Below are 22,136 nucleotides of genomic sequence, written 5' to 3'. Positions count from 1 at the left end.
TCTTCACATACATGTACAAATTGCACAGTATTGCCCATAGATGTCAGTGTTGACTGTGTTTTGCCTCATGGACAACGGTGTTTACATTCTGTGTTTCGCTTCCCAGGGTGAATGATCATGAATCCTGTGCCGCACTACTGCTGGAGGCCATGGGATCAGACATCGCCAGCTGTAAGGATACTAAAGATAGGTAGGTCGTCCCCAGTGGTGGAAAAAGTACCCGATTGTCATACTTGAGTAAAAGTAAAGAAAGATACCTTTACAGAAAAGTGAGTCACCCATTACAATTCTACTTGAGGAAAAGTCTAAAAGTATTTGGTTTTAAATATACTTAAGTATCAAAAGTCCTTATATTAAGCAAACCAGACCGCATCATTTTATTTTTTATATTTTTTATTCACAGATTGCCAGGGGCTCCAACACTCAGACATCATTTACAAATGAAGCATGTGTGTTTAGTGAGTCTGCCAGATCAGAGGCAGTAGGGATAACCAGGGATGTTCTCTTGATAAGTGTGTGAATTGGACCATTTTACTGTCCTGTTAAGCATTCAAAATGTAACGATTACTTTTGTGTGTCAGGGGAAAATGCAAGGAGTAAAAAGTACATTAATTTTCTTTAGGAATGTAGTGGAGTAAAAACTGTAAAAACTGTAAAAAATATAAATAGTAAAGTACAGATGCACCAAAAACTACCTAAGTACTTTACACCACTGGTCGTTACACACCCGATTCAGATACATATTAGAGTTGCCCTGGATCAGATGGAGCTGTATCTAACACAGCCTCAATCTCGAACTTCTGTATTCTCTTCCTCCTTCTGCTTTCCTTTCCTCTCCTCCCACATCCTCCCCTTTCTCTCCCAGGACTCCACTCCATGCTGCAGCGTTCTCTGGTCATGTGGACTGTGTCCAGCTGCTTCTGTCCCATGATGCACCTGTGGATGCTGTGGATCAATCAGGGCGCAGTGCGCTGATGATGGCTGCAGAGAAGGGAGGAGTGGGGGCTGTAGAGGTGCTGTTGACCAGTGCCAACGCCAGCCTGGGTTTGGTTGACCAGAATGGCAACACAGCCCTCCACCTGGCCTGCAGTAGCGTGAGTGTCCTCTCGGGAGATTTCTCTCCCCATTTCTTTGACATGACATTTGTACATACCACATACAAATACTAAACTCAGCAAAAAAAAGAAACTCACTCACTGTCAACTGCATTTATTTTCAGCAAACTTAACATGTGTAAATATTTGTAGGAACATAAGATTCAACAACTGAGACATAAACTGAACAAGTTCCACAGACATGTGAATAACAGAAATGGAATAATGTGTCCCTGAACAAAGGAGGGGTCAAAATCAAAAGTAACAGTCAGTATCTGATGTGGCCACCAGCTGCATTAAGTACTGCAGTGCATCTCCTCATGGACTGCACCAGATTTGCCAGTTCTTGCTGTGAGACGTTACCCCACTCTTCCACCAAGGCACCTGCAAGTTCCTGGATATTTCTGGGGGGAATGGCCCTAGCCCTCACCCTCCGATCCAACAGGTTCCAGATGTGCTCAATGGGATTGAGATCCGGGCTCTTTCCTGGCCATGGCAGTACACTGACATTCCTGTAATGCAAGAAATCCCGCACAGAACGAGCAGTATGGCTGGTGGCATTGTCATGCTGGAGGGTCATGTCAGGATGAGCCTGCCTGAAGGGTACCACATGAGGGAGGAGGATGTCTTCCCTATAACGCACAGCGTTGAGATTGCCTGCAATGACAACAAGCTCAGTCCAATGATGAACATGACGGAACATGACGGAGCCTCCACCTCCAAATCGATCCCGCTCCAGAGTACAGGCCTCGGTGTAACGCTCATTCCTTCGATGATAAACGCGAATCCGACCATCACCCCTGGTGAGACAAAACCGTGACTCGTTAGTGAAGAGCACTTTTTGCCAGTCCTGTATGGTCCAGCAACGGTGGGTTTGTGCCCAAAGGTGACGTTGTCTCTGGTGAGGACCTGCCTTACAACAGGCCTACAAGCCCTCTCCAGCCTCTCTAGCCTATTGCGAACAGTCTGATTAATGATGGAGGGATTGTCCGTTCCTGGTATAACTCAGGCAGTTGCTGTTGTGATGTTTGGATGTACCGATCCTGTGCAGGTGTTGTTACACGTGGTCTGGACACTGCGAGGACGATCAGCTGTCTGTTCTGTAGCGCTGTCTGAGGTGTCTCAGTACAGACATTGCAATTTATTGCCCTGGCCACATCTGCAGTCTTCATGCCTCCTTGCAGCATGCCTAAGGCACGTTCACGCAGATGAGCAGGGACCCTAGGCATCTTTCAGAGTCCTAAGTTTTCATAACTGTGACCATAATTGCCTACCATCTGTAAGCTGTTAGTGTCTTAACGACTGTTCCACAGGTTCATCTTCATGAATTGTGGTCCTTCTGTGGCTCAGTTGGTAGAGCATGGCGCTTGTAACGCCAGGGTAGTGGGTTCGATTCCCGGGACCACCCATACGTAGAATGTATGCACACATGACTGTAAGTCGCTTTGGATAAAAGCGTCAGCTAAATGGCATATATTATTATTATATTATGAATTGTTTATGGTTCATTGAACAAGCATGGGAAACCGTGTTTAAACCCTTTACAATGAAGATCTGTGAAGTTATTGAGTTTTTAAAAATTATCTTTGAAAGACAGGGTCCTGAAAAAGGGCAATTTTTTTGCTGAGTTTATATTTACAAGTGCATAATATATTAATTTGGCTTCACCCCCCTTCAGGGAAAGGAGGATTGTGTTCTGTTCATCCTGGAGAGGCTAAAGGATACTGTTCTCATAGGTGCCACAAACGCAGCACTGCAGACGTAAGTGTTCGTCAGAGATAGCCCATGGTTAGTCTTGGAACCGAGAACCAAATATTATGTCCGCTAGCAACCTTGATTTATTCTGGGGTGGAAATGTCTAGCCCCTCCCCACTACAAACCTTCTGATTGGTTTGTCCCTCCCAGGCCGCTCCACCTAGCAGCTCGTAGCGGCCTGAAACAGGCTGTCCAGGACCTGCTGTCCAGGGGGGCCAGTGTTCAGATGTTGGATGAGAATGGTAGGTCTTAAGGTCTGGTCTGGGCATGAATCAGTACCAGTGTGTTAAAGGGATCTAACTGCATGTTGCTATTATATCAGCTGCCTGTGGTGTTGGCATGTCTATGTACATTAGCTAGCTAGCTACAGCGGTCTGTCTCTCTTTGCTCTGGTAGGCTCGAGAGAGAGAGTGTGTGTGTGTGCATCAAACTGGTTTGTAGCTCTCTGTCCCAGTTCCACCTGTCAAGTATTGTTGTTATTAGGGCCAGGAGTTTTTCCTTCTCTATAATGAATTAGGTTTAGGTTGTATGCATTCCCTGTCTGCTTGTCTGCGCTGGCTGTGTACTAATGGAATGCTGCTTTCTCCCGTTGTCCTCTCTTCCCTTGTCCCCTCACCTCTCTGTTTTTCGCTTTGCTCTCTCCGCTTCTTCCATGTTTACTCCCCCCTCTTTCTCTCTGTCCATCTTCCCTTCCCTACTTATTTCTCCCCACCCTATCCTCTTCTATTTCTCTGCCCTCCTCTCTCTTCCCCCAGGTCTGACGCCTGCTCTAGCTTGCGCTCCTAGCAGGGAGGTGGCTGACTGTCTGGCTCTCATTCTGGCTACCATGATGCCTTTCTGCTCTCCTTGCAGCTCCGGAGTCCCCTCCCCAGGTTCCCTCCTGAGGGCCCTATCCAGGCACAAGGGTTCGCGGGACCCTCGTAGCCCCAAGGCCCCCTCTGGCCCCTCCAGCGAGGGAAGTGCCAGTCAGGGCACCACTGAAAACGACTCAGACTCAGAAACCTTTTGACCCCTATGACTTTTAAAAGACTACCAGGATGTCTGCAGAGCCACAGTTTCCCACCACAAATCCCTCGCTTGTGTCCCAAGAGTAGAACCTGTGTGGGGGCTTGTACAGGACTTTGTCCCCCCCTAATGGCTGGAGCTCAACCTCATGTGATCCTACCTGCTGGTGTTTCTTATCCAGATCAATCTAGGTACTCTGTCTCAGCTTGGCTATCTATGACAGCAGCTGAGACTTTTCTAATTAAAGCTATTTTGTTTGTAGGACCTTTTTTTAAAAATAAAAAAAGTTTATTTTGGTTGACTGATGTACCAAATATTGACATATATTTTTGTGTCAGCATTCATACTGATCTGCCCGGAGATGTGAGTATAGCACAAACCAACTAAAGCACAATTCTAGAATTGACTTAAGTCTATTATAAAGAAACATGATGGAATGTGCATGAGGCGGATAGAAGTGGTACCCTTTCAACTTCTTGTTTCCACACCAATAGAAATCACCCACGTCAACTGACCTGGAAAAGCTCTGGGCTGTAGTTATTGGCTATAGGTGACTAGGACTGTTCCTGATCCTGTCCCTAGTGTTACAGGACCACAGTGCTTCAGTAGTTTACATGATCAGGTCTCCAGTGAAGAGGTTGACACCTGTACGGTATTTATTAACGCTTATATTATGGTACAGAATACTGCTTGCACTTAAACTGTAAAGGAGAGCAGGACCTTGACCTCTCTCCATCCCCCTTTCCCATCTAGTTTGTCTACCTACCAGCAATGTGCCAGTCTAACTTGTCCAGTGCCTTGTTAAACCTTTGTATTCATTTTTTAAATTTACATTTTCCAAAAGAAGTGTACGCATTCTTCTGGTGCGTGTGGTGTCTATTCAATCCGTATCGCAGAAGTTCAGCTTTACATTTAAAGGCAATGTTCCTGCTTGAGCAGAGACAACCTTAACACTTCTATCACGCTTCAACTGTACAGATTGAATAGAGCCCTAGATTGTGTATTATGGATGTATGTGACTGAGATGAGTTGATTAACTGTTGGGGTCATGTCACTTCTAACCCTGAAGAAAAAAAACCACACCAATGTTTTTACACTCCTATGATCAGAGACGTGTGTATGTCTGCAACAAGATGTCGTTCTGCATGTCATTGTAAAGCACAACCTTGTCTGTAATAACTCTACCCCAGAGTACACACTTTTTAAAAAGCACAGTGTTAGTTTAAACACCTCAAGGCTTGTTGATAATGAAAGTAACGAAGTGATTGGGTCTGTGTCCCAAATGGACCTCTATTCCCTACATAGTGTAATACCTTTGAGAAGAACCCTATGTAGTGCACTATAGGGAATATAGCCATTTAGGATGCTGCCATGGATCAGTATTATGATGCCAGAAGGAGCATCACACCACCAGTCAGTTGTGACAATCGGATCAGATTGATTTTCATACCAGTTCCTGATGCAGTATGAAATGCTCAAGGCTGTTTGTCTTTTTATGAATGAATTGTACAATAATATAAAAATCTGTTTTAATTTAGTGCTGTGTGTCATGTCCGTACTTTCCTATTTGATACCAAGTTAAAACATTACTTCTTAGGTAAGCATTAAGATGCCAAAAACATGAGAATGGATCCTCCATTTCAGCCTTGGAACCCTCAAATGCCTCTACATAGATTGCAAGGAGGCAACATACCGGTAAAACAATTCCCCATTCATGTGAGCATTTCATGGTGAAGTCTACAGTCTCGTCGGGACATCTGAGCAATGACTATCCTCATCTATGTAGTTTCACAAGATGGGACAAACAAAACATCTTATTGACACGGAGGTTTAAAACATTTGTGAAATCAGTGTTAATCTTTAATTACATACTCTCTGTACATTTACATCACATTGATTCATTTGTTCACCAAACTAGGACCACCAAGTAAGATTTTTTTTTTTCAGTGCCATCTCACTGTGCCCGCGTGAAACAGTTTGACACATCAAGATTAGGGAATTAAGTTCTTTCCATGTCAGGATAAATTAGGGCCCAGCTTTTACTGGAGAGTCACGACTTCCAATAATACTATCGAGTCACTCGTTTACAGTCTAGTAGATCATAATAATACTATGGAATGATTGAGTCGTTGTATACTGGCCTTGCATTACTCTTCATCAATCCATCCAGTATGCTTTTATGGTTCCTTATTGGGCAAAGGGTTTTTCTGCATTGTAGTCTCCTGTCCCTCCTGGTAACTGATGCCCATGTTGTGTTCTGCAGCTAGCAGGCGAGTCCCAGATCCGTTTATGCTGTGTTGCCAAACATGCCGTGACAATGACATAGGAATTGGCTAGACGACACAAACCGATCTGGAACTCAGGCTAGCTCCCTGGTGTCAGTTAGCAGTTGACCCCTAGACCTGTCCAGTGGTCAGGCACCATGAGGAAGTATTTGTCCATGGCCTCACAGAAACGCGATCGGTACAGCTCCGGAGACACCACTGTGGGCATCTTACCTGTGAGTGAGACACAAAACACCACAATAGCAATTTTCATTTACAGGAAGAAATCAAAAGGTCTTTGTATAATACAAAAACCAACTACTAGAGATCTCAAAGCTAAATGTGAAAGGGCACAATCTAAAAATAGACTTCAAGGACTAATGTAGGGGGAAGGTGACGTCTGACAGATGATGAATTACCTTGCCCTCCCAGGATCCCTGTGGATTTCACCACCATCTCCAGCTTCTTATCCCATGTGAATGTCCGAATGTAATCTGACACAATGGAAGGAATGTTTCTTTTATAACTACAGCAGAGTACAAATTCATTCCCATGCCTTTTTGAAGCAGCATGCATAGAGAAATTAGATGTTTTTTCTGTAAGCACCAGCAAACAGTTATCAATGTTATAGCCAATGAAAATACGTTTGAAAGCTTTTCTCGCACCTATGATTCCCACCACCAGCTGGTCTGTGGTGTCATCTCGACCAACCAGCAGAGAGTAGTCTATGATCAGGTGACTAGACAGGAAGTAGGCATCACTGTGTATGGCAGCCCTCAGGATGGCCTTGCAGTGGGCTCTGATGTACAGAGGGTTGTCATGGACCAGCTTCAGTAGGTTCTCATCCAGCAGAACCACCTAATATAGAATGATGCCATTTAGCTGATGCTTTTATCCAAAGGTTGTTATTTCAAAAGAGAATGTGTTCTCAATGACATACCTGGTCAAATAAAGATACATGCATAAATAAACAAAGCTACTGACTGTACAGTGAGTGCATACATTTATGTTGTATGTGGCCTCAGCGGGAATCAAACACACAACCCAGTGTTGCTGGCCTTGTGCCATGCTCACCTCACAGCTCTCCTTCCCAGAGTCGGTCTTAACGTTACGGTTCCTCAGAGAACCCTTGAGGTCGAACACCTGGGCCATCTTCCTGCCATAGAACAGGTTCTCCATGACCAGCAGATCCAGCTTCTTCTCAGAGTTGTTCTGGGAGTTCTTGTAGCCGATCCGGTACACACCCAGAATCTTAGCCAGGGCAGTGGGTCGCTGTGGGACAGACCGGGGGGGTTTGATTTTTTTTAAAATAAAGTCATTTATTTGAGGAAATCCAATTTATCACCAAAATAGTTCATATTTATCTAAGTCAAATGTAATTATATGGGTAGTTTACCTTCTGCTGCACAGCTCCGGTGATGTAGGTGAAGTAGTGAGGGGCAAAGTCCAGGAAGGACTGAACCTCTAGTCTTGGCATCTGCTTCAGGATGAACCGGTCATCTGAGTGAGGGAAGGAGGGAGAAAGAGAGCGATAGGTATAACCACTACAGACAAATAAATAGCACTATAGGTGTGTGACATTGACAGCACATATTTAAAGGAGTTATCTTGCCCCCAAATAGGACTTCCTGGTAAATACAAGTTAAATAAAACAATATGACTCTGGTGTCGAGGGTCACACCTTCGGTGGCGTAGAAGACAGCCCCAGACTTGCCGCCACGGGCCTGCCAGTTGACGCAGTGGGAGAGCGAGCGGACAAAGTCATCCTCCGTACTGTCCATGATCTCCTCTCTCATCTTGTGGAACTCCTCTGCATAGTAGATCCTGCAGTAGAACTTAGCATTGGCATCAGAGAACTCTACGAATGAGAGAGAGAGAGATTACTGACTAGGCCCTATGCTTGTTATTGAGAGAACGTTTGCGGGCTAAGCACTTCACAGGTAACGCCATCCCAAAGGGCACATAAATCCAATGAGAAACACTCACGTAATTCGATATGAGGGTTTCCGGCTGACTTCTTGTGCTTGTCTCCTATGTCTGCATCTTCTGTTCAAATAAAAAATAAAAAGGATGATAGGAATGCCATTAGAACAGAAATGAACTGAGGTAAAAAAAAACACTTTCTAGCACCCCCCTCCCATGTTTCCCGTTTACCCTGAGAGGATCCACTACTCACTGAGAGGGTCATTGTCCATGCTGCTGCGGCCCGGACCCATCTGGGAGGAGGCCGTCTCATTGGGCTTGGCTGGGCTGTTCTTGGCCCGGCTCTCTCCGGAGCTACACCCCGACAGGATGAGACGAGGCATTATACATCAGGTAACATACACACAGTCAACATCAGCAGAGTTTGTGTGTACCTGACGGTTTGGGTGGTGTCCTCGCCTCCAGCCTTCACCGTTGTCTTTGACAGCTCATCCAGAGCGGTCTTATACTCCTTACAGCTAGAGAATCAGGCCGAGGTCATTCAAATTACATTAGAACACTATAACGACAATAACTTTAGAACAACAAGACAACATAACACATCAGTGAGTAAGACGTGCAGAGAATGGAGAAGAAATAGAGCGGAGTGGTTACCTGAGAGCGAATGCAATGATGGAGCTGGGTTCTCTCTCACACACGGCTATGGGCACTCTCTCATGCTCATACATCAGGTAATGCTTGTCTGGGTCACTGACAAACAAAGATCACAACAACGTCAGAAAACACACAGGGCTCAACAATACAGCACACTACTTATCTGTCCATTATACAGAGGATACAACCTGGGGTTGGAACCGATTCAGGGAACAGAACCGAAAACTGTAAAATAACGTTTTTCGAAGAACAGAACCGAGAACAACAGGGATCTATTTATTTTTATTTATTTCACCTTTATTTAACCAGGTAGGCTAGTTGAGAACAAGTTCTCATTTGCAACTGCGACCTGGCCAAGATAAAGCATAGCAGTGTGAACAGACAACACAGAGTTACACATGGAGTAAACAATTAGCAAGTCAATAACACAGTAGAAAAAAATGGGCAGTCTATATACAATGTGTGCAAAAGACTAGGGATCTATACTGTTCTGAAACAGAACTGTTATTTCAGAAGCACAGGAACTGGTTAAGAGAGTTCTTTTACATTCCAGGAATTTTTTTCAAGTCCCACAAAAAACACAACAAAGCACCTCTGCATAGCCCTCACTGTCACTCAGAAACATATTCCAGTGTCTGTCTGCCTGCCTGCTGAAAATCCTTCCCAGTGTTTGTAGGCTACCTGCCCCTCCCTCCGAAGCATGCATAGTTTAATGTAGCCTACTGACGTTACGGCAAGCGGAACCGGAGTGCCAAGTCTAGGTCCAAAAGGCTCCTTAACAGCTTCTAACCCCAAGCCATAAGACTGCTGAACAATTAACCAAATGGCCACCCAAACTATTTACATTGACACCCCCCTTGGTTTTTACACTGCTGCTACTCGCTGTTTATTATCTATGCATAGTCACTTTACCCCTACCTACATGTATAAATGACCTCAACTAACCTGTACCCCCGCACATCGACTCTGTACCGGTACCGCCTGTATATTGCCTCAGTATTGATAAGGTCTACACACCTGTTGTATTCAGTACATGTGACAAATACCATTTTATTCGATTTAAAAATAAAGAAATTAGATAACTAGCATTGGAAAAGTGAATCTGTTAAGGCTATTATAGTTATGACGTTTCACATTGATTTATTAACTACAAAAAGACGTGCCTTCTATTTTAATTCTGGTGCCGCTCTGAACACACAAGCTTGTTCGCTAGCTCTGGTCTAGCTCTCAAACTCTAGATGGCATTATGTGTAATGGAACTAAGAGTCATGATCAAGGGCTAGCTCTGGTCCAACGTTAGTTAAGCCAACTCTCTGAAGTTCAAAGGCTTTCAGAGATCCTTCATAGAAGCCGCTTGTTTTAAATGTATTTTTCTACATCAAACATTACACTTCTTCACCAAGCTGCTCCATGTACATGCATTGGACAGACAAGTGTAGTGTAGGGTGTGATATGCGACTGAATTTTTGCAGGTGAGGAGAGCGCTGGGCATGAATCACTGGGCATCTTGTTGTTATGACATGCATTATCTGAAGGAGCGGCTTCTATGAAGGATCTCTGAAAGTCTGAACTTCAGAGAGTTGGTTTAACTAATGTTGGACCAGAGAATGAAGACAATTGGAAAATAATTTTGGTTCCGACCCCTGGATTACAATGGACATTTGTTATTTTGGCTTTCACAGTGCTCAGCCCCACCACAAAACAACAGCACAGGGTCAGCGGCAGAGCAGCGCAGAGCTCTCTCTGGAGCAGGTTAGAGGTTACGTGCTTTGCTCAAGGGCACATCAGCAGTAGGTGGCACCTGATATAGTGGTGATTTTTCCCGTCAACACTGGGATTCAAGCTAAACATTACAACAAAGTAAGAAAATGAACAGGGCTCAATATAGCATTGGCATTATATCAGATGCTATCTTATATGGCTGATCATAAATTAATTTATTCTACAGGCAAAAAGCTTATTCAGATGTGAAGGGCATACTGTACTCACAATGGGAATGGGATGGGGTTGTAACTGTTGCCTGGCAGCAAGTTGGCTAGAATGGCCTTCATGGTGGACTTCTCTTTCACCTGGCTGTCATTGGAGCCCAACAGGTGTCCATCAAACACATCTAGGAGACAACAAGAATGGAGTTAGAGACCAGAGAGGTCTGTATTTAGATACACACTGTAGATCTAGAGAAAGTGAATGGTAAGCGTACGTGGGGGGTTGTGTTTGTGATTCTACAGGTGTGTGTGTGTGTTCACCCTCTGGGATGCTGACAGAGTCCTGGTCAGGAAAGGATGGTCCAGACGAGAGGGGTTCTGAGCCGGGTTCCCCTGGTGACGGTAACGTTAGCAATGACGACCCCGAGCTCGAGGGCAGGGTAGTGAGGTGACGGTCCTCTGTCAATTGAAAAACAGACACACCCATCAACTACTGTCAACCAATGAGAGAAGTACTATAGCATTCTGAGTGAAAGCTGGGGAAAAAAATCCCCTCACCTTTGTCACCATTTTGTACCACAGGGGAGGGGTTGCGTGGAGAAGACTCCAGAACACTGGTCTGTTAAACAAAATAAATACGTAACATTCCATCCTTTAGGATACAAGTCCTTATCATATACTAAGCTCATCCTATCATCTGATTTATATCAGGTATATATTGCACTGACCTTGCTGTCGTCTGTCGGTCTGTGTCTCCCAGGGCTGGCTGGGACCGACAGACGCTTCCTGCCCTTCTCCTGCTGGAATAGGTCCTGCAGCCTGGAGGTTAAATGGTTCAACAAATTCATTATATGAGATCAAAAATGAAGCCTAGTACTAGACTAAAAATGCGTGTTTATTGGAGATTAATTTATCTGTGTCTAGGAAACCACCCCTAACATAAAAAGCTGCTCTGATATCAGTGTTCTCACCTGCTGTTCCAGGACTGCAGTGTTTCACACAGGCTCTGTTTCTTCACTACCACTGATTCCAGTACAGTCTGGAGCTGCTGGGGGGAGTCACTACCACAAGCCTGGAGACGAGCCTGCAGCTTCTCTATCCAGCTACGCAGCTCTGCCTCCTCCATCTGAACACACACAAAGAAAACTGATGGGAACCATGTGTTTGATACTTTTCCGTTCAATCATTATAATGAGCCCGTCCTCCGATTTACAGTGACAACACTGATGAAAAGTCAGCCTCCACTGCACTATACATACACAAGACATATTTGGAGTGTAGCTCCCACCCTTCGAGGGGGAACCTACGTCTTTCTGTGCAAACAGGTCCTCCATCTTCTCTTCGCGTGTCTTGCTGAAGGTGTCCGTCTTCAGGGAGGTGAGGCGGTCCTCTATGGCCAGGTACACCTGATTCACCCTGACAAGAGGGAGAGAATGGAAAAGGACTGAACTAGAAAGAAGGTAGTCAAACTAGATTATTCAGATTCGTCAGTTGGAGCCTGGTCCCAGATCTGTTTGTACCGTCTTGCCAACTCAGAGGACAATAACCATAGGACTCAGCTATACAGCACAAATGGCAGGTAGCCATTAGTGGTTAGAGCGTTGGACTAGTAACCGGAAGGTTGCAAGATCGAATCCCCGAGCTGACAAGGTAAAAATCTGTCGTTCTGCCCCTGAACAAGGCAGTTAACCCACTGTTCCTATAAGAATTTGTTCTTAACTGACTTGCCTAGTTAAATAAAAGGTCAAATAAAAAATAAAAAATAGATCTGGGACCAGGCTACTTAAGGCCATGGTAGACAGACAACAGGTAGACAGTTACTTCTGTGAGAAGTCCTTGAGGTCCTGCTGCATGCTTGCCTTGGAGGGCCCCTGGTTCCTGATGAAGATCTTCGGGGGAGGGAGGCAGATCTCCAGCAGTCTCACTGAGATGTAGCTGGGGGTTAGACAAGTGGAATGGGCATATACAGGTTGAAGATGTTTTGAATTTATGCAAAAATTATAAGAAAAAAAGTGTAGGAATGATAAATGATGGATAGATGTATGAATGGATGGTTGGATGGATGAAAATAAATGCCTTGGCCTATGTTTCCCACCTGAATGAGGCCACCATCTGGTTGTAGGAGAAGTACTGGTGGTAGTCTTTGTGGATGGAGTGGCCACAGGGCTCAGCATTAGCCCTCCTGGTATACTGGTGACCATAGAACCTCAGCTCCAGGTACTTAGCAAAGGACATGGACCACGAGTCATTAGACAGGGGCACCACAGGAGTCACCTACAGAGACAGCAGAATACAAGGATCAAAGCTCTGTGAGCGATATAGAAACTAAGCAGACCTGGACAGCAGCTTTTTGCTCTAGCCAAAAACTGGCAATTCTGATTAGCAAGACTTTGATTAGTTGAACTAGGCGATCTCGCTATTAACTAAAACAAACTGTTAGGTGTGATAGCTATAGAGCAAGTCCTGGGGTTAGTCATGGAACAGATAAGGAAACGCAGATTAACAAGTTACTGTACCTGTTTGCATATGCGGCACCAGGAGTAGTTGAGGATGGTGTGTTGGTATCCAGGCACAGGAGAGTCCAGCTCCTTCAGTACGATCTGAACACAGCCACTGCCATGGACAAACCGCCGCACATGGTGCACCATGGGAGTCTCACAGAACATACTAGGGCACTGATAGGATGGCCTTTATCATGCATTCACAGACACACGCACACAGACAGACACATCAGGGCAAAGAAGAGGGGCTTCATTGAATGACATTTTATTACATATCAATGACACACTTCATGGTCAAATATTTGATCGGAAATTCAATAAATAATTTGTCAGGTTCTGATATTTCTCCCTCACCTGAAACAGTATCTCTCCAAGAATATTCCTAGTGTGAGGTCATTCTTTCCGTAGAACTCCATCGTGACAATCCTGTTGAGAACAAATAAGTCTTTGTGAATAGCTGACCTTTCAGAGTTCAGTCAGCTGGTCTTTCACACCGGGTTCACAAGATTTCTATTGCTCCTAAGGGGATAAATAAAGCTGTACTGAATTGAAGACCACCAGGGTTGAGTGGGGTTTACCAGGGACTGACGCAGGGGTTGGGGGAGTTGTTGGACTGGGCTGAGGAGCTGCTGAACAGAACACACAGTCTCTGGTGGTTCACCGGGTTCAGGCAGTCCAGCTAAAAACACAGAAGTAATGGTGGTCAACAACAACAAGCACATATGCTTTACAATTCAAGAGCGCACTTCGCCTCTTCAGACCTCCCCTAATCTCTCTGGAGAGTGAGTGAGGTGGTGTGCTCATCAATGGAACACACTGAGCAGTAAACTAGCACTGACCAAGGGAGATGTTAACATAGGTTGTCTGTAATGGAAAACCCCTCAATATACATCAGAACAATATCTAACGCCACAGATACATCAGTGAGACTGTTGGAGATCTGTCTCCCTCCTCTGCCTATCTGTCCCATCCATCTCCTATTATTGTGGTGTGTAGATGTGCTAACTAGCTGGCCATGACTCACCTTGGAGGCCCAGGTCATGTCGTTCTGTCCTGCTGGTTTCTCTTCCTCACTATCAGCCTTGACGGGGTGCTTGGGCGGTGGAGCCTCCCGGACTGGTGGCTGAGGTAGGGGCTGGGTGAAGGGGTCTGCCTCCTGCCGGAGGCGGCCCCCCTGGGCACGGTAGTCTGCCAGCATCTTGGCCAGGTCCTGGCTGCTGCCCAGCTGCTCTGCGATGCGGGCGCTGGTAAGGTGGTGGGAGGGTAACACCTGGATGGGGCGGAGGGGAGGGACTCCGTTGGCGATGCCTCCAACTGACGGGGCGGAGTCTTTGAGGAGTTGTCGCTTACGTCGACAGTCCAGTTCTTTGAAGTCCTTGTTGAGCAGCGGGGAGAGGTACACCTACACAAGGAACTAGTTTGTTACATCTCAAATACGAAAATAGCATATCGGCTCATTTGCCTAGCACTTAAGTGTTATGAGATGTGCGTAATGCACATGCATGACAACAACTATTTTGGTAGACATCTCCACTATAACTAACAACGGAGTACAGAGGAATTAACGGTCACGTGAACAGATGACCTGATATTCTATTGTACATTACTGAACTACATTGAGCGAATTGATAGAAAGCAGGTTGAAAAACCTTGAGTGAATGTAAACCAACAGACCTTTTCAGGAAAGTAGTCTCTGCTGGGGCAGCGTAGGCCAGCAGGCGTGAGGAGGAAGGGCTCTCTAAAGGTGATAAAGGGGGAGATACAAAGGATGATGTCCTTCAGCTCCTGTTTGAAGCCTGCCGTAAGCGTCTTGAGACGGTCGTCCGTTGAGGCCACCTGCTCGGTGGCAAAACAGAAGAGGATATTGTAGGGCAATGGAAACCAACATGTTTCTGTCTGTATCCTTAATCAGTTTTTTTTCTCCCTCACCTGCTCTGTGACAAACAGCCCTGTGTCATCCTGCAGGGGGTCTCTGAACAGCCTGGGGGGTGTCTCTGAACCCGAGCTCTCCTCCCGCGACTCACCCCTCCCCAGAACCCCCGACCCGCTCCCCCCCTCAGTCTCCCCCTTCCCCGATCCGATCTCATCTGCCAACTCCTCCAGGTCATCAATAAGATAGGGTGGGGACACTGGAGGTGGCAGCACCTGGCGATTGGACAACGGCGTGGAGGTCATGACCTCTGCTGACTCCACCCCCTCAGCCCCCAAGGAGGAAGAGGAGGACAGGAAGTGTTTTTTGTTGACTTTTACACCATGGACATCTTTAGGCGAGGAGGACTCTGATACAGATTTCCCAAGGGAAGACTTCTCCTCCTCCTCCCCCAGCACAGTCTCTCCTCCCTGGGAGAGGGTGCTCTGGTCAGTCCCATTTTCCTGGCTCTCCTCCTCCTCCTCCTCCTCCTCCTCCTCCTCCTCAACAGTAGTGCTCTCCAGGAGACAGGGGAAGGAGTTGGTCTTGGCCAGGCTGGGAGGCATGGCGAACTCATCCATGAGGAAGGATATCTCTAGCTGGGAGTGGTAGGCCACACACACCATGAGGATGATGATCTCTTTAACCCTGGCCAGCTCATACTCAGAAGCCCCGCGAAGCTTTATGGTACAGCCCAGCTGGGGAGAGCAGCCCTCAAAGAACATGAGAGTCTTCAATTCATCTGTCACAGAGAGAGAAGAGAAGAGAGGAGAACACATTACATAGTTGTGCTGTGGAGATAAGTCTAGACTGGGCGGGAGGAACTTGTGAATGAACGCACCTGGTTGCAGTAGGTTTCATGTGTCGGATTATTTAAGTGAATTAAGTTTTATGAACGGCTTACAATATCTAACAGACAGAGTAGTTTCCACTCACTATTGGCCAGCTGGAAAGAGTGTAGGTAGAACTTTTGGCAGGTTCCCAGTCGAGGCTTGGTGAGTAGCTGGTCCATGGACATGACTAGGTCCCCCTGGGTCATACGACTCACCCTGTCCAAGACTTGCTGCAGAGAACCAGAGGTGGGAAAGAGAGACTGAGGGCAGGTATGGCTAATAGACAGTTGAATGAGTTAAGCAGAAGAACAGGCTAACATGGCTAAAGACACCATCAAAAATAGTTAAAAACAAAAAGCTAACAGCTACATAAAGGTAACTGCCAAAATAATGGGAACACTTGAGTGAATGAGGGACACAAAGTATATTGAAAGCAGGTGCTTCCACACAGGTGTGGTTCCTGAGTTAGTTAAGCAATTAACATCCCATCATGCTTAGGGTACAAAAATGCTGGGCAGGCTCATAGGGCATGAGAGGTCACTGAATGGTTTGGAGCATGAAAATGACATAAACCATATGTAATGGTCATCTCAGTCACCAGATCTCAACCCCATTGAACACTTATGGGAGATTCTGGAGTGGCGCCGGAGACAGCGTTTTCCACCACCATCAACAAAACACCAAATTATGGAATTTCTTGTTTACGAATGGTATTGCATCCCTCCAATAGAGTTCCAGAAACATGTAATCTATGCCAAGGTGTATTCTGGCTCGTGGTGGCCCTATGTTGGTGTTTCCTTTATTTTGGCAGTTACCTGTATGTAACATGTTCTAAAGCTAATTAAGGTGTGTTTGGAAACATAACCCATGCTAGTACGGTAACTAGTACAGAGAGCTAGAAAGAGGGCAGGGCAGTACTGACTGGTTTGAGGACAATAACTAGCAGTAATGTAAGTAGTGACAGAGGGCAGAACAGAGGGCTAGAGAAAGCTAGTGAGATATCAGTAATGACTGGTTTGACATTGATAAGCACAGCGAATAAGGTAACTAGCAGTACAGAGAGCTAGAGAGGTACTGACTGGTTTGACGTTGATGACCAATGTGATCCCGTGCTCCAGCAGCATGTCCTGAGCGATACGAGACACAGTCTTCTCTACCAGCACCAGGTTGGGACGCACGTCCGCTATACGCTGAACATAGTTCTTCAGAAACTCACGCTCCTGGGGAACAAAGACAGACAAAGATTTGTTTATTTTTTTCTTAATTTCTAGAAATTATGGATGGGTGTCAGCAAATGAGGAATTTGTATATATTTCACTTTCTTTTTTTACCCCGTTTCCTCCCCAATTTCATGGTATCCAATTGGTAGTTACAGTCTTGTCCCATCACTGCAACTCCCGTACGGACTCGGGCGAGGCGAAGGTCGGGAGCCGTGCGTCCTCCGAAACACATCCCAGACAAGCCGCACTGCCTCTTGACACAATGCCCACTTAACCCGGAAGCCAGTCGCACCAATGTGTCGGAGGAAACATTGTTCACCTGGCGACCGTGTCAGCATGCACTGCGCCCAGGCTGCCACAGGACTCGCATGTGCGCGATGGGACAAGGACATCCATGCCGGCCAAACCCTCCCCTAACCTGGACGACGCTGGGCCAATTGTGCACCGCCCCATGGGTCTTCCGGTCGCGGCTGGCTGCGACAGAGCCTGGACTCGAACCCAGAATCTCCAGTGGCACTGAGATGCAGAGCCTTAGACCACTGCACCACTCAGGAGTCCAGGAATTAGTGAAATATGTATTCTAAATGTGTTTGTCTTAATGCCTAGCCCTTGATTAGGTTATTTGACATTATACTTGTCATCTTGTTAATTTAGCTACATAAATCATTCATGCTTTAAATCAACAGGACAGCACAACCCACAAACCACTGAGTGTCTGACTGACCTGAAGCACAATGGGGTCAATGCAGGTGAATTTGGTCTCCTCTCTATAGAGATACTCTATGGAACACTTCAGCAGCAGGATCTTGGGGTTCTTGATGTACGAGTTCATCTAAGACAAAATTATACTTTATTGAGTTCATCTGCACATAGACAAGCAATAAACAGTGTCGTTCTGGCTCGTTTTACAGGGAGAGATGGTGGTTATTTTTACAGGAGAGGGAACCTACCTTTTTGTGGGCAATGTTCTTGGTACAGACAAAGCCATTCACTACGGCAGAGTCAAACTTCTTCCCTCCAGGAATCTAAAAAAATAAATAATGAAATAGCCATTTTGGTCACGTTAAATTACTCAAAATTCAACCCCTACAGTGGGTGCAGTATAAGTACAGATACATGACAAATAACCTGATTCAGAGTTGAGATAAGTGCAACTCGGACTTTAGCGTAAATCTTTGATTGAATTCAATATGGAGACTTGCACAAAAAGTTAAGTTAATCACCCAAATCTCAAGTCAGAATACCTGCCTGAGAGCACTGTGAGTGTAGCCGCTGCGCTACAGAATGTAAGCTTGTGAGACTTCTGGATGGTTGTACGAGGTTACTGTCAGTGAGCTACCTTCTTGATGTGGACCAGTTGTCTGATGTCCATGTCATCATCACAGCTGCGAACGTCTGGCCGCACCGTCTGCACCACTTGCCTCACCACGGGAACAATGATGTCACGCCAGGAGAGGGATAGGGACTCACTGTACAGCAGCTGCTGCAGCAGCGCCATCATGTGACTGTGGTTGGCAGAGCTGGGTAAGGGAGGGAAGAAAACAGCAGTTTAAGGCCAATATACCATGTGGATTCACCAGCTAAATATTTTACATTTTTATTTAACTAGGCAAGTCCGTTAAGAACAAATTTGTATTTACAATGACAGCCTACCCCGGCCAAACCCTAACCTGGACGATACTGGACCAATTGTGTGCCGCCCTATGGGACTCCCAGCCTGGAATTGAACCAGGGTCTGAAGTGACGCCTCTAGCACTAAGATGCAGTGCCTTAGACTCTGGAGTCCAAAATAACACCATAGTATGCTCCGATTCATACTGAGATGTTGTTTCATCTAAAAGAATGACTCAAATATGTTCCACTTCAGTTCCAGTTTTACTTCACTTCAATAAGCTAAAGACTAGTCTTTAGTTTCCAAACATCCAACATACCTATAACAAATAAATAAATGGAATGACAAAAACATTTGAGCAACTTTCAAACCTGTACTCACAGTAGCCTCTCCATGGCCTTCTTCTCTCCATTCTCCTCTCTGAGCTGGTCCAGGGAGCTGTGGTGCCAGCCCAGAGGAGTGAACAGCATCTCTTTAGCCTTCTCCTCCACACGACGGTTAAACAGGGACTCTACAGCACACACACAGACAGAGAGAAGAGTGAGAGAGCACGATAGAGAGAAAATGTTAGCTTGGCTTACAGCTACAATACATTAGGTTCAGTACCAACTGCTCGTTCAACAGAAAGAATACACAGCTGCAAAAGAGTGGAAAAGGAAGCAACACTTGAACTAAATAAGGAAGTGGGGAATTCCTGGGTCATTCCACGAAAAGAGTGCCTTTTGTGTGCATCCCATTGATATTTTAAGTAGAAATTGTGCACAAATATTGAATTTTAAATGGCTGTTATATTAAATGAAGTGCCCTTTAACATAGATCACATGGAGAATTCAATAAAAAAAATATGATTAAAGGCTCCCTTCATCGACCCCGTGGCACATCACTTCTAGTAAGGTTTCAACCCACTTAATCCCAACATTCTCCAAGTTTCAACATCATTGTAAAGCCCTAGTTATTTTGTTGCTTTGACGAAGTCATTTCTGATGATGATTATCTATATGTGATTAATTTACGTCTGTCCCTCATTTTAAGGTCAACCGTGTTATGTGAACTGAACTGTCGTTTTAATATGGTGAACAGTGGCGGCCCGTCCATTACGGCATTAGGGGCAGTGCCCCACTTTTGGTTGGTTTAAACAAGTGAAAAATGATCAACTGCTCTGCCATCAGCAGCACTGGGCATCCGGCCTGCCACACATCACTCGGATTACATTGCCAGCTCTTACATTGCTTGGTATTGAGTCTGCTCACTCTGCAAATGACCTAGTAAATAAATAATCACGATAGTCATTGGGAGCCTGGGACCTAAACCGGACATCCACTTCCATCACCAGTTGAAGGACAAAGGGATACACTTGCTAAGACCTTCTCATGGATCTGATAGGACAAAAAAAAAACATGGTTCTATGCCCAATTTGCAACACTATTTTGGGTTTCCTGCTGTTAGATGCTAGCTAGTGGATACTAGCTACCGTAAAGCACGCACACCGGTAGCTAGCTTGCACACACGCACGCCGGTAGCTAGCTTGCTCGCACGCACGCACGTCGGTAGCTAGCTTGCTCGCACGCACGCCGGTAGCTAGCTTGCTCGCACGCACGCACGCACGTCGGTAGCTAGCTTGCTCGCAGGCACGCACGTCGGTAGCTAGCTTGCTCGCAGGCACGCACGTCGGTAGCTAGCTTGCTCGCAGGCACGCACGTCGGTAGCTAGCTTGCTCGCACGCACGCACGCCGGTAGCTAGCTTGCTCGCACGCACGCACGCCGGTAGCTAGCTTGCTCGCACGCACGCACGTCGGTAGCTAGCTTGCTCGCACGCACGCACGCCGGTAGCTAGCTTGCTCGCACGCACGCACGCCGGTAGCTAGCTTGCACGCACGCACGCACGCCGGTAGCTAGCTTGCTCGCACGCACGCACGCCGGTAGCTAGTTGCTCGCAAGCTCGCATACCGGTAGCTAGTTAGCTCGCATACCGGTAGCTAGTTAGCTCGCATACCGGTAGCTAGTTAGCTCGCATACCGGTAGCTAGTTAGCTCGCATGGCAATCAACTCCAACTAAAGTTACTGGTGAGTTCATCATGCTATCTAGCTATCCCCAGTTAGATCATTTGTTTTCACTTGTCGCATTTGTGCTTTTTGTTGAGTTTTCCCTTCGATGCACTCGTGAGTTGGCTGCAAGCTGCTCGTTCTAAAAATAACTTTGTTAATCAAAACAGTGGCAGCATGTGCAGCAGAGATGATTCAGTTTTTACATCCAAAAATAAATTGGTGTATTTATGCTGTTGTTCAAATGCACAGATAACTTTATACATCTTCCCAAAGAAACAAGTTGTAATTTGAAAACTTATGTTAATTTTTACATTTACATTTAAGTCATTTAGCAGACGCTCTTATCCAGAGCGACTTACAAATTGGTGCATTCACCTTATGACATCCAATGGAACAGCCACTTTACAATAGTGCATCTAAATCTTTTAGGGGGGTGAGAAGGATTACTTATCCTATCCTAGGTATTCCTTAAAGAGGTGGGGTTTCAGGTGTCTCCGGAAGGTGGTGATTGACTCCGCTGTCCTTAATAATTCTGTCATGCTGCTTTTGTGACTCCCCAACTCCCCAGTTGACAGTAACACTTCTCAAAAGTCACCAAATTTGTGGAATGACCCTCCTACCTTTGATGAAGGCGTCGCTAATGGAGATATTCTGTCCTCCTTCCTCTGAGACCAGGTACTCTGATAGGAGAAAGCGGAGAAATGCAGAAATGCATCAAAAAAAAAAAAAATGCCATTTAGCAGACGCTTTTATCCAAAGCGACTTACAGTCATGTGTGCATACATTCTACGTATGGGTGGTCCCGGGAATCGAACCCACTACCCTGGCGTTACAAGCGCCATGCTCTACCAACTGAGCTACAGAAGGACCACAACACACAACAGATCATGTGCAAAATTCCCACATTCCCACAAGAGCTGATATGATTGGTCAGAAGACCAATTAGTCAAAAAAAAGAACCGAAATGGACTGACTTAACACAGCCATACAAATGTGAACTCAACAGAACAAATTCTAGAAAAGATAAGTATCAGATATGCCAATACATCACATTTTGGGTGATTGTGTAAACACAGCCTTAGTATAAGGTGTTTGCCTACAGCAAGACAACAGCAATTAATCATTATTTTTGTGTGTTTGTGTGTGTGGCTCAGTACCTTTCTGCTCCGTAGGGTGCGGGGGTACATGGGGGTACTTGGACTGTTTCTTGATGTGGAAGTTGACATTGTCCTGCTCCATATTGAGATTGATGGAGGCAGCAGAGTCACTGTCCACCGCTGACTGGAAACTGCTGACTGACGTCCTCTTACTAGGACTGGACGAATCTGATGGGGGGGGCATTAATTGATTGATCTTTATTAGTCATGTAAAAAAAAAAAGTGTCTTCTTGATGCA

At 45.7% G+C, this 22,136-nt stretch overlaps 2 protein-coding genes across 12 annotated transcripts in view; one reads left to right on the top strand and one right to left on the bottom strand.

Moving 5' to 3' along the window:
- LOC118366656 (serine/threonine-protein phosphatase 6 regulatory ankyrin repeat subunit B-like) overlaps nucleotides 1–5,391 on the top strand; it is a 35,668-nt gene extending 30,277 nt beyond the window's left edge. The window contains exons 23-27 of one of the 2 annotated variants that reach the window (XM_052493687.1): nucleotides 107–190; nucleotides 866–1,094; nucleotides 2,773–2,855; nucleotides 3,000–3,091; nucleotides 3,605–5,391. In XM_052493687.1, coding sequence (XP_052349647.1) covers nucleotides 107–190; nucleotides 866–1,094; nucleotides 2,773–2,855; nucleotides 3,000–3,091; nucleotides 3,605–3,858 — 742 coding nt within the window. In that variant the 3' untranslated portion in view covers nucleotides 3,859–5,391. The remainder of the gene's footprint in view (nucleotides 1–106; nucleotides 191–865; nucleotides 1,095–2,772; nucleotides 2,856–2,999; nucleotides 3,092–3,604) is intronic. The other variant, XM_052493688.1, reaches the window with a different exon arrangement.
- Nucleotides 5,392–5,683: 292 nt separating this feature from the next.
- Nucleotides 5,684–22,136, bottom strand: part of LOC118366950 (1-phosphatidylinositol 3-phosphate 5-kinase-like) — a 29,519-nt gene continuing 13,066 nt past the window's right edge. For 5 of the 10 annotated variants that reach the window (XM_052493682.1, XM_052493677.1, XM_052493684.1 and 2 more), the window contains 33 exons: nucleotides 21,899–22,066; nucleotides 21,362–21,421; nucleotides 19,077–19,206; nucleotides 18,423–18,603; nucleotides 18,034–18,108; nucleotides 17,808–17,915; nucleotides 16,943–17,083; nucleotides 15,967–16,093; nucleotides 15,051–15,772; nucleotides 14,796–14,957; nucleotides 14,146–14,523; nucleotides 13,700–13,800; nucleotides 13,476–13,547; nucleotides 13,137–13,308; nucleotides 12,716–12,894; nucleotides 12,442–12,555; nucleotides 11,880–12,036; nucleotides 11,592–11,746; nucleotides 11,349–11,439; nucleotides 11,179–11,239; nucleotides 10,942–11,079; nucleotides 10,685–10,805; nucleotides 10,497–10,538; nucleotides 8,696–8,791; nucleotides 8,476–8,559; nucleotides 8,295–8,395; nucleotides 8,105–8,164; nucleotides 7,800–7,976; nucleotides 7,515–7,618; nucleotides 7,193–7,390; nucleotides 6,784–6,976; nucleotides 6,538–6,612; nucleotides 5,684–6,352 (listed from right to left, as the gene is read on the bottom strand). In XM_052493682.1, the coding sequence (XP_052349642.1) occupies nucleotides 6,237–6,352; nucleotides 6,538–6,612; nucleotides 6,784–6,976; nucleotides 7,193–7,390; nucleotides 7,515–7,618; nucleotides 7,800–7,976; nucleotides 8,105–8,164; nucleotides 8,295–8,395; nucleotides 8,476–8,559; nucleotides 8,696–8,791; nucleotides 10,497–10,538; nucleotides 10,685–10,805; nucleotides 10,942–11,079; nucleotides 11,179–11,239; nucleotides 11,349–11,439; nucleotides 11,592–11,746; nucleotides 11,880–12,036; nucleotides 12,442–12,555; nucleotides 12,716–12,894; nucleotides 13,137–13,308; nucleotides 13,476–13,547; nucleotides 13,700–13,800; nucleotides 14,146–14,523; nucleotides 14,796–14,957; nucleotides 15,051–15,772; nucleotides 15,967–16,093; nucleotides 16,943–17,083; nucleotides 17,808–17,915; nucleotides 18,034–18,108; nucleotides 18,423–18,603; nucleotides 19,077–19,206; nucleotides 21,362–21,421; nucleotides 21,899–22,066 (4,859 nt within the window). In that variant the 3' untranslated portion in view covers nucleotides 5,684–6,236. The remainder of the gene's footprint in view (nucleotides 6,353–6,537; nucleotides 6,613–6,783; nucleotides 6,977–7,192; nucleotides 7,391–7,514; nucleotides 7,619–7,799; nucleotides 7,977–8,104; nucleotides 8,165–8,294; nucleotides 8,396–8,475; nucleotides 8,560–8,695; nucleotides 8,792–10,496; nucleotides 10,539–10,684; nucleotides 10,806–10,941; nucleotides 11,080–11,178; nucleotides 11,240–11,348; nucleotides 11,440–11,591; nucleotides 11,747–11,879; nucleotides 12,037–12,441; nucleotides 12,556–12,715; nucleotides 12,895–13,136; nucleotides 13,309–13,475; nucleotides 13,548–13,699; nucleotides 13,801–14,145; nucleotides 14,524–14,795; nucleotides 14,958–15,050; nucleotides 15,773–15,966; nucleotides 16,094–16,942; nucleotides 17,084–17,807; nucleotides 17,916–18,033; nucleotides 18,109–18,422; nucleotides 18,604–19,076; nucleotides 19,207–21,361; nucleotides 21,422–21,898; nucleotides 22,067–22,136) is intronic. The other 5 variants (XM_052493681.1, XM_052493686.1, XM_035749815.2 and 2 more) reach the window with 3 other exon arrangements.

Source organism: Oncorhynchus keta, chromosome 34 (genome assembly GCF_023373465.1).
Source record: "Oncorhynchus keta strain PuntledgeMale-10-30-2019 chromosome 34, Oket_V2, whole genome shotgun sequence".
NCBI lineage: Eukaryota > Metazoa > Chordata > Actinopteri > Salmoniformes > Salmonidae > Oncorhynchus > Oncorhynchus keta.
Note: the sequence above shows the minus strand (reverse complement) of the source record. Positions and strands in the feature narration are given on the sequence as shown.